Source organism: Aythya marila (genome assembly GCF_965140915.1).
Source record: "Aythya marila genome assembly, chromosome: 3".
Taxonomy (NCBI): Eukaryota; Metazoa; Chordata; class Aves; order Anseriformes; family Anatidae; genus Aythya; species Aythya marila.
The window spans coordinates 13,863,960-13,877,322 of NC_139044.1; the positions used below are offsets into that span (position 1 = coordinate 13,863,960).

The window sequence follows — 13,363 nt, forward strand, 5'->3', positions numbered from 1 at the left end:
GAAGTAACACCACACCTTGAAAATCTTGGGGTGCTTCACTCCAGGCAGGTTTGATTTCCCTGTTCATTCCATTTTTCTTTGACTTTGTAGTAAACAATCCATCTTCTCTCTCCTAAAAAGTAATTCCAATTGAATTCCAAGCAATATATACATATATATTTGCTCTAATCCTTTTTTTCTATAGGTGTTTGTTAGGATTTTAAAGTTATAGGTACATTTTTAAAGGTTAAGGTTCTTATTTCAGTGCAAGACTTTGAAAAGCTTAAATTATAAATGCATTTTAAAAATGAATTGGTCAAGAAAGACCAGTGGAAAAAAAAGAAAATATGTTGCCTTGAACTTTTAGTATTACAAAAAGGACTGAGGCAGCAAAGATGGACAAACAGGGAAAATTAAGTATATAAAAAGTATAGGTTATCAAGATTTAATCTTTAAGTAATCTCATACATACAACTCTTTAAATTCAGACAAGGGGTTACAATTGTTAAAACTTGCCTGTGTGGTGACAGCTTTTAGGAAATTCTTGTCATTGTCTTCAACAGAAAAGATGTTTGGTTGCTTGTACTCTACCAGAAACACCTTTGTTACAACAGTACTCTCCCTGCAGTCCCTGAAAATCAATGTTCACAAAGCTATATACATGTCATGAAGCCATGTGCAGCAAAAAGTAAGTAATTGGTGAACATGGTTCTTTTTTATTTAAAGTTAAAAGTGAGCACAACAAGTTATCAATAAAATGTATTAGTATTTTAATCCCTCAAAATCTTTTACCTGTAAAACTCCTGATACTGCTGTGTCTGCTTTCTGAGGTAATTACTGTTTGCCAGAATTGCAGAAAATAGAGGACAGCCAGACTTTTCTTCCATTCATAATACCATATTCATTTTCCCAGCCAAGCACCAGGTAGCACACTATTCATTTGATGTAACAACTGTATTTCTCAAGCATTTCTTAAATTACAGCAGTAATGTTAAAAGGCTTGTAAATGTCCAAACCATTCATTTAGGATTTACTGTCATTCTAGAGCATCTATTTTTCCCACCTGAAAATGTCTTAACGAAAACATACTGGAAACAAGTGTTAATCCAGGTAGTGATACAAGAAAATACATCGAGGCCTACCTTTTGCATGTCCCTGCACAAGGAATATAATGTTGTAATATTCCAGTGCAGATATAAGAACAGGCTACCTGTAGGTGCTAATAGAGGAGAACAGCAAGTCCAGATTCCCAACTGGACTGGGTATTTCTGTCCCCTTTGAAAAACAGGATAAAAATACAACAGAGAATGCATGTATTTCCTGTCTCTAGGCATGAAGTTAGGAGAAAGTCAGTGTCTGTGTAGCAAAATCTCTGGAATGTTGCATTTTTACTCTTGTGCATGCAACATTTTTCTTGAGCTGTGGGGTCTGCCATTCTGTGCTCCTTCCTTAGCGACTATGCAAATTCCTGGGAAGACCAGCTTTTTTAAATCTGTTGAATCGCTGGATGACTTCTGATGGCAGAAAATACCACAGTAGTCCCTCTGGCATTTTGATCATGTTGACAGATGAACTCTGAGTACAATGTATTTTATTAATCTCTCACCCACAGCCTCTATGGATCATTGGCCTACATCCATGTCACAGAATATAAAGATTCTGGATAATCCATCCCCATAAACATTGAATAAAAAGTGTTATGAGAAAGTGAAGACAGTGCACCCATAAAGATCACTTAGGCTGCAAGCTGGTTGGGGAAAGAGTTGTCTCTCATTTTCCAAATACAGGGTAGTTTAAACAATATGGCTCTAAGCCACTGCTGGGATATCAATCCCCTGACAAAATAAAAGTAAAAGAAACCAGGATACTTACTTTGTAACTGCAAGTGCCTTGACCATGATTTTCCCAACTGGTAGTATGATAGGACTTCTATACTTAAAAGTGTTATGCTCTCCATAGCCAAGTTTCTTATTGGGTTCTGGTTTACTTCCATCTAATGTATAATAAATGGAGACCTCAGGTGTATCTGAAAGACAGAGAGAGTAATTAGCTAAACTGTGTGAAAGCTGTAATAAAAACAAACTCCACGCCTCTGGAAATCCTCTCTACCGTGCTTGATTTTTCTCCCATAAACAGAATAAAGCAGTTGTATAAATGACTGAAAGTTCATGACCAAAATTGTTTCTCCCATGAAAAATTGGTTCATGACCAAAATTGTTTCTCCCATGAAAAATTGGTTACTAAATGAATACAATTTCAATTGTAAGCAGTATTTCTCTTCTTAAAGTAGCTGTACAATGGTTTTGTAGGGAAACATTGCAAAAACTCATCCGTTCTAAAAACAAAAAAATATATTTTCTCCTATGATGAAATGTGGAATTGTAAGGAAGTCCTTTAGGGTGAGCCTAGCACAGGCTACTTTCAAGTGCTATTTTTGCAGTCACAGCAAAATGCAACAACTTAAAGAGCTTGATCTTGAAAGCAATTAAGACCGCTAACATAGAGGAATAACCCCCATGTCAATGACATTGTTTGAATTAATAAAATCAAGTGCAAGTGTATTTGGTGTATCAAAACACAGTTAATTTTATAAGTTACTCAGGGAAGTGGTTATTCATAAACGTATGATAAAAAAAAGTTTCAAATGGTCACATAAGAAAATGTTTTACATAGAGTCAAAGCTATTATTCGTACCTGATTTTATTTCTACGAGAGTATTTGTATCTATTTCATGTTTAGCCTTCCCTGGAAGAGGGATTCGAAGTGGTATGACCTGAGGAACTGAGACAGAGCCCGCTGTCATTTTTCTCACCAGTGATCTTTAAAACAGAAAAACAAAAAGGCTGACAATATTTTTTCTTGACAGAAGAATGCATTAAAAAATGTGGTCTTTTAATGTAATTCCTCATCTTCATTTGTTTCTTTTAGGAGAGAGAACACTGGATACTTTAAACTGCTCACTCATGAATATTTATATATTTTTCACATTGAAAAAGAATAAGATCCTAACCATCATCACACTTTTGACATTTTCTCCTCGAACAAAGCTTGAGACGAGTTCTGTTGCCTTTATTTCACTTCAGCTTTCCTTGCTCATGTCTGACTTCCAAGTATTCAAGAGAAAAAGCTTTAGCATCATACGTCAGTGATACATGCTAAGAGGGAACAGTGCAGTATCCTGACCCTAATCATTAAATATATGGTGTCATTTTCTCTGCAGGAAGAACAAGCTACCTGTTTTGTTGTGGCCACCTGAATGGGTGTCAGGGCAATGCAAGAAGATGTCCTGAAGAGGGCTAGAGACAGCTATTCCTTAAGCTTATCTCATTTGTGGTATGCATTGAAAATATACCTATAAAGCACATGCCAAACTTAATTTATCATAATTTACGTATGATGTCATTATCTCAGCCAAAGCTCTCTTGTGCTGCATGCACCCTGTGGCAAAGTCACCTCAGGGCGTGCAGATCAGACCTCTACCTGACATCGGGGGCTGTGACCAGCTCTCCTCAAAGCCTCACCAGCTCTTGGCGCACACCTAGGGCAGAAGCACAGGGTCCCCGGTCAGTATGGTGGGAGCCCACCAGGGGGACAGCACAGGTCACAGGAGGCAGCCTCAGCCTCACCAGGCCCCCATGTCCCTTCCTCGCACCACACAGCCCCGCTCCATCCCCTCACACTGGGTCCCGGAGCAGAGGCTTGCCCACCCCTCAGCACGCAGACAGCCCCTGCTCACTCCGACCGACCCCTGCCCACCCCACTCGATCCCTGCCCTCGCCACTCGATCCCCCCCATGTTACCACAGACGCCACCATCCCGGCCTAGCAACCGCCCCGTCCCGCCCCTCGCTCCCCGCCCGGCTCCGACGCCATCGCTGCGCGCCGCGGCGGCGCCATGGCGGAGGTGCGGGTGAAGCCGGAGGCGCCCGACCCGGTGGATATCGAGAGCCGGTGGGTGAGCTCCGCTCTTCTCGCCCCTCCATCCCCGCCCCCAGCCTTTCGGATGTGGCAGGATAGGGTTTTTTAACCTCGCTCTCCTCCCTGCCGCAGGATAATCGAGCTGTGCCACCAGTTCCCTCACGGCATCACCGACCAGGTGATCCAGAATGACATGCCCCACATGGAAGCCCAGCAGCGAGCCATGGCCATCAACAGGCTGCTCTCCATGGTAGGTCCTGCAGAGCTCCCCCGGTACTCCAGGCACCCGGCGCCACTCGTACGGACGGGCTGCGTGGTGGCAGCCTGCCAAAACGGGGCTGATTGGAGTCAGTGGCGTTTGCTGTCATTTTATGGTTAGCACAGTTTCTTTTTGGTTGCCGTAACCACTTAGGGTCCCCATAACCAATTAAACATACCTCAAAATTTACTGGTTCTGTTCTGTAACAGAAAGTTACTGTGGGGTTAGTCACAGTGATAACAAGGCCTGGTGCTGGAAGTAACCTAACCTACCTCATTTTGTTTTTCCTATTTATCAATATGTGTATCAGGACATTGGCTGTGAGCTTTTTTGTTCAATAGTTTTTGAATTGGTTGTCCAGATTTCAGAGTGAGGCTTCAAAGACAGCTAAGTCTCTAAAACTTGTTTAAAATACATGTCCTGGGGAGTAGGATGCAGGGGGAGATCTAGTAAGTGCCTTATGGTAGGGAAAAGAGCTGCGGTGAGAGCTAGGCCTTAATAAGCATCTGGGAGACAAGCTGCAAGTATTTCTTCTGTAGAAAAGCATTGAGAGGGATCGTCCTGAAGTGAGAGCTCCATTCAATTATATAATCCAAATCTGTAAGAAACAAGACTGTAACTGTGGGGAAGGGATCAAATAGCAACAGAAGAGCAAATGTTAACTAATGATGTTATATGCATGTCCTTCAACTTGTCTAATTGTCTCTTTCTAAAAACACAGGAAATAGGAATTTGCCTGGCTAAGGCATAGCAGGACAAGTCTTTTGTGTATGAGATGCTAGTAATTCTCAGTCCTGGCTGTCGGTTTTCTAGTGATCAATACTTAAGCAAAAAACAAAACAACACAACCAAACAAAAAAGAAAACAACCTTTGCTACTGGAAATTAGAACTGTTTGAAACCCGTGTTCAGTAGAGCACTAACTTTTTTTCTGGATGGCCATGCGATTATTTTGTTGGGAAGCAAGAGAAATGTATACAAGAACTTGGTGCTCCTTGTACAACAGTAAAATTTAGGAGAAAGAACAGCATGTACACAGATATTGTGGGAAGAGGCTGGAACTGTATCTCTTTTTTTATTTTTATTTTTTTCTGATAGCTAATGATAAATGGATACTCATAGGGAAAAAGAGCCTTAACAGTATCATTGTGTCCAGCAGATAGAAATGTTAAACTTCCTCTTTTTTTTTTTTTTTTTTTTTTTATTCAGAAGTCTTTATTTATTTTTTTCATTTATAAGTTAAGAAGAATTTTTGCCAAATTCTGAAACAAGCTGTTTGAAGGAAAGTATACATGCTGTGTCTGTTTCTCCTAGGGGCAACTGGACCTTCTCAGAAGCAATGCAGGTCTCCTGTATAGAATTAAAGAGTCTCAAAATGCAAGGTAAGCCTCACACTTGTTGAATAAATATTTGAACACAATTCTGACGCTTGTGCCTCATTGCTGAGAAGCCACCAAACAATTTAACGTAGATTCTGTAACAGGAATGTTACAGAACTTAAGTGTACCTTCCTAAAACAAGTATTTAACTCCCCTGAGATGAACCTGGAAACTGTTTTAGTGGTTTGTACTGAACAGAGGCTATCATGGAACTCCCCCTGTGATGTGCTAGTGGAGTTCCTGAGCTGTCAAAGTGATCTGTGCAAGCAGATGTTTATGCTCAGGTGAAATCCAGCTTAAGTTTGACCATACCACCTGCAGCTGTGGTTCTGTGGTCTTCCTCATGGCTCATGTTGGTTGAGCAGTGCTCACATTTATAGAGGTTCCAGGAGACCACTTGATCTGCTGTTCATGCTCGTTAGTTGATTTATTAAAAAGTACCTTCAAACCATGTTTTGTGATGACTATGTGAGTAAGAGGTGCCAGACTTAATTTTAGAAAGAAAGATCCTTCAAAATTATTCTCAACACAGGCATCTCAACCTCTCTTTCCAATGCATTCAGGTTTTCTCAGCCGAGTGAAAAGTTCTGTTTTAGAGGTGGTAGCACTCTACTATCCCTTTGTAGACATTCCTTCCAGAAACAGATTATTCAAATTATGCTCTGTTCTGTGACTGTTTGACCTTCCACAGTTGTGTTAGTACGTGGCTTTCAATTCCCCATTGTTATGACAAGTTGAGTAACTCTGGCTTACTCACGTTTCTTTTCAAATTAGGCTCTTTTCTCTTTACTGTGGCTTCTCACTGGCAAACTTGGATTGATCCGGAGAGGTTTAGTGTCATATATTATATTTGCCAATGGCTGGTTTATTGTGCAGATTTTCTTCTTTGTGCATCGTGTTTTTTTTTTTTATTATTGTATTTGTTTTCAGGTTAAAACTTTCAGACTTTGGGCCTTTTAAAAATCCGGCTGTCTGTTCTACTTTACAGTAAAATGAAAGGCTCCGACAATCAAGAGAAGCTGGTTTACCAAATTATAGAAGATGCAGGCAACAAAGGTAGTTCAAATAAATCATAACCGTAAATGGTACTAGCTCTGTTTATGAAACTGTTCCTGTCCAAACTTTTAAGTGCTTGTCCAGACAATACAAATATAAAATCTAGAGTGCCCTTAACGAGTCTGTAGCTAATATTCCCCTTCAAAAGCAAAGAAAGACACATTTCTCTATTAAAATAACAACCTCTCCTAGTTGGCTTTTTGGGGCCTCTTTCAGATTATGAATTATGACTTATTTATGGGACTCGAACTGAGGAATCTGTGCAGAACACTCACTACTTAAAGTAAAACTTGCCATCTGTATGGGGTTTAACAGCTGTACTGCCAGCAGAAACTACTACTAGTAACTGTGCTTTCTTAGAAGTCTTTGCACACTCTGTTTTAGAGATGGCAGGTAGAACTGGCTGTATTTTATGTTGATGTTGTAGGAAATAGTAGTTATCTAAAAAATGCAAGAATGTTTACTTGATCTATTCATGTTACCAGTCAAATGGGGTCTGCATTTAAGAGCTCTCAGAGGAGGAATAAAGGGCAAAAGGACAATTTGGTGGTGCTGCCATGTGTGTTTTGTTTTGTCAGTTGATTTTTGTTCATCCTCTTCTAACTCTTCCTTTAATTTTTTCTGGGAGTCATAGGAATCAGAAATACATCCTATGGCTGGCAAGCAAGTCAAGCAATGCTGTGTTGTGATTTTTGGTTTGTGAGTACTTGCAGAAACAAGTGGCTGTTTCTTGTAATTAATTTCTGTTCATTTCTCTGTTTTTAAACAGGTATTTGGAGCAGGGACATCAGATACAAAAGTAATCTGCCTTTAACAGAGATCAACAAGATACTGAAAAACCTGGAAAGCAAGAAACTAATTAAAGCAGTTAAATCTGTAGCAGTGAGTAGTTTGTGACTTTTTAACCATTTCAGATGTTAGCTCCATGTTTGAACAGGGGACTGGGTGCAGAGAAGCTTTGTTCTGGCACCAGCTTGGTCACTGACTATGCACTGATGCTGGACTCTCCACCTTTAGAATGAATGTTTGAGGTGTGCCAGATGTAAGAGGCCATAATGTTTGCTAAATATTCAGCATACCACTAACAAACTGATTAATAATCTAATTAAGTAATAAATACATAAGTTCCTGTAAAGATACTCTTCTTCTGCCCTCCTTTGCCAGTGGAGGGGAATTAGGTTAAAAATTAAATTCGGAGATCATCTTTATGATGTTTGAACTGTGTGTGCATTGTTAGTGGGATTGTCTCTTCTAACAGTATATTATAAAATGATGAGGAGTCTAAACGTATGAATCTTTTCTTTATGTCCATGTTACCTAAGGGTCAAACACATTAATGAGAGCTTGAGCCAGTTCTGTGCCCTAGATTTTAGGTGCAGTAAACCATTTCTTCTGTAGATACTTTGTTAAATCTTCTTTTCTTAGCGGTTAAGAGCTGTGTACTTTTCTCTAACAGGCATCCAAAAAGAAGGTGTACATGCTGTATAACCTGCAGCCTGACCGCTCAGTGACTGGTGGGGCCTGGTACAGTGACCAAGACTTCGAGTCTGAATTTGTGGAGGTGTTAAATCAACAATGTTTTAAATTTCTACAGAGTAAGGTGAGTGCCACTGCTAAACCAATCGTCCATTTATATTGTGCAAGTAATTCTTTTATTTCTAAAACCAGTGATGGACAAGGCTTAAGTTTTCCATTGTGTCTTCTGTGTTACCCATTGTTTTAACTGGATCAGCAAATCTGTGCTGGATTTTTGTTTGTCACAGCAAGTGTGATGATACTGCATTTTAACAATGCATATTGTTGCACCCTTCAGAGGGAGTGAAACCTACCTTCAAACTCCAATGACAAGCTAGGCAGCAAAGGACACAGGACCAAACAAAACAGCATTTTTTTTTTTTTCCCTTCAGGGCTGCTCATTTCAGAGAGACTAAAGGCTCTAGACAGGCAGCTGTGCCTGGAAGACAATTTTCTTTAGTCTTAACCATAGAATCATGTTCTCCAGTAAACAAGTCCTAGGCAGATTGCAGCATTTATCTGTTAAATAAATAAACAATGTGATAGGTACAGCAGAAACTTTTGTGTCAACAAAACACCAGATGCTGATATTCCTTCATATCAATCTAAATTACCCTGCAATTTTACGCTAACTGACATGAAACTTACATTTGGATGTGCACTGCATTATCTCACATATATCAATCTTGAGGACATAACTTTAAATAAAAAAAAGAAGTCCCAGAAATGGTTTGCAAACTAACTTTTATTTTTCAGTCTGCCTGAAACTGGACTGTGAAGGAAGCTGTTGTCAATGAGTACTGATGAGAATTCGTCTTTGTTTTTTTCCCTCAGGCAGAAGCAGCTCGAGAGAGCAAACAGAACCCCATGATACAGAGGAACAGCTCATTTGCATCATCCCATGAGGTGTGGAAGTACATCTGTGAACTGGGCATCAGTAAGGTCAGAACAGATTTGTATTACTTCTCTCAAAGTTCTCAGTACATGGCTAGGTACAGGAGTTAGGTCCTGCAAATCTGGCAAGGGGCTGATAAGTGCCTTAGTGCTCTGCAGTTACTGAAATGGAGGTGGGTTTTGCTGCACTGTTGCTTTTCAAGGAGTGTCAGTGGTGCTGTATGGGATTCCAGGATAGTTTGTACATGTGGGTTTTCAAAGATATATAAATGTTAGTGTTCGAATCCTTGCAGATGGCAACTGGAATCAGTTTTCATTTAACATTCTCACCTGGGGTAAACTTTATAATTTCTTCCAAGTTTGCCTATGTGCTTCAAGCAATTTTAGGGGGAAAGAAGGATAAAACAACAATGCCATTAATGGTCACCATCAACAGACATACCTTCATTACTTCTGACTTCTTCCACAGTTGTTTTGCTGTAAGACTAGAAATGTTCCATGCTAGGCTGATGCAGATACTTGAGGCGCATAGGAAAATCTTTTTTAGCCAATCAAGGCTAGTGTAATTCAAAGGTGCCTAGGAGGAAGGACACCTGTTTGCTTTTCTTTTTGTATCTGCACAACCCCATAAAGTGCCCAGTAAGAACTGTGTCTTCATCTGGGCTAGGTTAGAACTCCAAGGATTTGAACAACGATTTGGAGTTCTTACGGAATTTACTCTCATTTTCTCCTTGCAGGACTTACTGGCACGTCTTTATTGTATTTATTTTACTAATTGTTTCTTAGGTAGAATTGTCAATGGAAGACATTGAAACCATTTTAAATACACTAATATATGATGGAAAAGTGGAGATGACAATTATTGCTGCAAAGGAAGGGACGGTAGGCAGCGTGGATGGACAGATGAAGTTGTACAGAGCTGTCAGTCCTCTCCTGCAACCTACTGGGTTAGTCAGGACACCCTGCGGACTCTGCCCGGTAAGTAACAAATTCCGTATGTGAATATGTGGGTGCATGCAAATTTTGGGTAAAACCTTTTAAATGGTCAGCCAGTGTAAATCAGGGTTACGCCTGTGAGTGCTCCTTGTGGATTTCTAAGCCAGCTATGCTCATGAGTATCATTTAGCATCTTAATGTAAGGGGCAGCCTTGAGTTTATACCAGGATGTTTCCTACTTACATGCTGTCTCTTTCCCTTACTGTATGTAACAGGGTGCTTTCAAGTCCAGCCTGTTCCAAAATATAACTTCTTATCTGATCCTGAATTTTTTTTTTCCACCTATTTATATCTTAATAAGCTAACTTCTGTTTAGCTTTTGGTCTTTTCTAAATGGATCCTGAACTGATACGTGGGTGAAACTTGCCAGGCATGTCTGTTTGCATCATTTACTACAGTGGGGTCTGTTCTGCTTTGCTATGCTCACATTATTCTTCCTCAGAACTGGTATTGGACTTCCTATACTTTGTCCTGCGGTAGACTACTGTTTTTCTACAGGGAGAGGAGCAGAAAACACAAGACCATGCTATTTCTAGTTCAGTCATGCTTGATGTACACAATTACTCCACTGACACAGGGCTTTCTTTCCCAGGTTTTTGATGATTGCCATGAAGGTGGTGAGATTTCTCCATCGAACTGTATTTATATGACAGAGTGGCTGGAGTATTAAGGTGCAAGAAAAACTGTAAACTGGATTCATTCCATATAGCCAAGGTGACAAAGCAGCTTGCTTTTTTAGAAGTGGACTTCCAAATTTGTGAACACCTTCAAGTTCCTTGTTTTTCAAGTAAACATGAAGCAGCAACACATCAATTGTGTGTCCTGTGAGAGGACTGAAATTCAAACCAGGACTGAAGATCAAGGCTGAAGTGAAAACAGATCCATTCTTGTACAAAAATGTGTGTGACTTGAAAAATGTCATAGAACCGGGTGGTGATGTGTCACTTTCAAGGACTGTGTTGAGTACTCTGCTGACATTTACTTAAAATGAGAGAAAATAAGTCATCAGCTGATCAGAAAAACTTGCTGGTGAGTGTTGCCAAGAATGAGATCCCAAACTTTGCATTCCGACTAATGCTGCTGATGGGAGCTTAAGTCCTAAAGCTGACGCTTTTTTTTCCCCATGATAGCTACCATCTAATTGGAAGCTAAAAATCTAATGTGGGAAAAATCTTAAATATGTTAAATAGAACTCATTGATTCTTCACCATCTTTCTTACCTGCTAATTTATCATTAAAACGCTGTTTGATTTGTCTTACGTATTTTTGTGCGTCGTTATCTCCACTGCTGTCATTATCTGGTGATGTATCTTTATTTATTCCTTCATCTGATGGCTAGAGGATCATCTAATCTGTGTTGCTGTGTTCTGGCAGCTGCATTATATACACACATCAGCTGAGATTTTGATTTTAAGTATTCTGTAAAGATGTGTTTTCCAGAAGAGAAACAGTTCCTCTGACCTGATACTACAGGTACAGGGAAAACTTTTATAGACTGTCTGAACGCCCTCAGGGTTGCCAAAGATGCCAGTGACAGCTGTTTGTACATAAATATGGCCCCTGGCCTTGGTTTGTGATCTGAGAGAGGCACGATACTGGCACATCATCAAAAAACATGAGCTTCTCTTCCTGTGATGTGGAGCCAATTTGTGTTTCTTGTAAGCACAGCCTCCCTGGCTCCTCCGTGCGTCTCTGGACTGATGAATTGGCAATAACTTATAAATTGTGTTGTAATAAGCCTATTGCCCTTGATAGTGGCCCAAGGCATGCTGGAACACGGATGTGTTCTTTGAGGAAACTAGACACAGCTCTCTATGGATATCTGGCAGTATCAGAGGCGTGACACTCTTTGGAAGTATGGTTCAAATCCTGCTTTGGAAGTAAATAGACTTTTGTACCAACTGTTATGCTAACTAGTTACATCACCTCTTCCTTAATCTGTAATCAAGCAACATCTTGAGAAGTCATCTTTTTCAGGAGTTATAATACTGTGCGTATATGGTACAGCCAGCTCTCTGCCATCCAGAATAACCAGAGGGCTGGGATGAAGTACTTGTGGGCAGGGCACTGTACACAAGTAAACATTGTGGAGAGCCTGGTCCCAGTACAACTTGTTTCCTATGGCTTAGCCTTGCTGGATGTCTACACAACCACCCAGTACCTTTGTGTTAGCCTCACAGTGCTGGCAAATGATTAGTGGGGTTGAGCACAACAGTGGACCTGCTGCATCTAGCTGTTTTCAGAACTCCATCTGAATATAAGCCCTCCTGGACGCTTTGTTGGGAGGGCAATGGTCAAGCACCTTTGCTTATAACATGGACTGTGGGCAGAAGGCTAATGCTGGTAGGTTCTGTGCAAGGAATAAAAAAATAAATGTATTTGCTGTCCCATAAAGGGAATGTATATATACAGAGGCAGCCAGGCATGATGTCTTAGACTGGAGCAGACAGCTAGGATGACAAACTGGCACATCTGGGGAATGACTATGGTGTTAGCTAGTGTGAGTGCCCACGACTGTCTCTTTTGTCGTAGTGTTGTCTCTTGCTTGATGTGACAGGGATGCACCTCTCCACAGAGGCAGAAGTGTTGTCAAAAAAGAGGTGTGGGGGTGAAATTACTATATTTGTTCTTTCTCTGCTGCCTTTAACCCCTCAGCGCACTGAAGCCTGAGAAAAATGCTTCACTGAAAGGAGTCTTAACATAAATGACTTAGCATAAAGGATGCTTCAGACATCCTTTATGTGGCCAAAGGTAGTTTGAGGTTTGGGGCTGGGATTGCCTTTGTCTTCCTGCTCTCAAAGATGACTTAACACAACAGGGTCTGCATCCTGCTGCTGCAGAGATAACACAAATTGTTTGTGCTCTGCTTCAGCTAGAAGACAGCTTTCAGGGAAACGACACATCCTTATCATGCAAGTGTGTCACTTTGTGGTGTGACCATATTCACTGGCAATAAGAAAAAGGACAGAGAGTTTGTTGTCAGTGAACAGATTTAGGAAGTGGAGAGTTGGTCTATTAAGCCCTTTAAATTCTGGCTCATTTATACTGGGTTTATCTGGTTTAGGTGACCTTATCTTTGTGGTCCTTGAACCTTCTTAGCATTGCGGTTGTTAGAAGACTTGTCAAATTTGGAAAAAATATGCCTATATAGAAAAGTAAAGCAATTTCACTTTCCTACCTGTAGAATAGGAATCTCTGATCTGTCTAAATAAGAAGAATGATCTTTGTCACCCAGGATCTTCATGAACCCGTCTGACCTATCAGCCTGTTTAAAAAGAGAATAAATACCAAAAGGTAACATTAATATTCTTTTTTCCTCCCTGGCTTCCTTCATTTTTTTTTCCTCCTACCCGGCAAAGCTATCCCCAC

The 13,363-nt window shown here is 40.4% G+C and overlaps 2 protein-coding genes across 5 annotated transcripts in view; one reads left to right on the forward strand and one right to left on the reverse strand.

The window, feature by feature from the left end:
• DZANK1 (double zinc ribbon and ankyrin repeat domains 1) overlaps positions 1-2,782 on the reverse strand; it is a gene marked incomplete at its 5' end in the record, with an annotated part of 19,711 nt that extends 16,929 nt beyond the window's left edge. The window contains 4 exons of the mRNA XM_082757463.1: positions 16-112; positions 496-610; positions 1,852-1,972; positions 2,674-2,782. Of these exons, the coding sequence (XP_082613589.1) occupies positions 16-112; positions 496-610; positions 1,852-1,972; positions 2,674-2,782 (442 nt within the window). The remainder of the gene's footprint in view (positions 1-15; positions 113-495; positions 611-1,851; positions 1,973-2,673) is intronic.
• Positions 1-12,539, forward strand: part of POLR3F (RNA polymerase III subunit F) — a 25,576-nt gene extending 13,037 nt beyond the window's left edge. Inside the window, exons 3-12 of one of the 4 annotated variants that reach the window (XM_082757465.1) lie at positions 543-667; positions 3,200-3,312; positions 4,029-4,146; positions 5,469-5,536; positions 6,522-6,589; positions 7,359-7,471; positions 8,046-8,189; positions 8,939-9,046; positions 9,785-9,976; positions 10,587-12,539. In XM_082757465.1, coding sequence (XP_082613591.1) covers positions 3,236-3,312; positions 4,029-4,146; positions 5,469-5,536; positions 6,522-6,589; positions 7,359-7,471; positions 8,046-8,189; positions 8,939-9,046; positions 9,785-9,976; positions 10,587-10,664 — 966 coding nt within the window. In that variant the 5' untranslated portion in view covers positions 543-667; positions 3,200-3,235 and the 3' untranslated portion in view covers positions 10,665-12,539. Of the gene's footprint in view, positions 1-542; positions 668-3,199; positions 3,313-3,867; positions 3,934-4,028; positions 4,147-5,468; positions 5,537-6,521; positions 6,590-7,358; positions 7,472-8,045; positions 8,190-8,938; positions 9,047-9,784; positions 9,977-10,586 lie in introns of those variants that run through there. The other 3 variants (XM_082757464.1, XM_082757466.1, XM_082757467.1) reach the window with 3 other exon arrangements.
• The last annotated feature ends 824 nt before the right edge of the window (positions 12,540-13,363 follow it).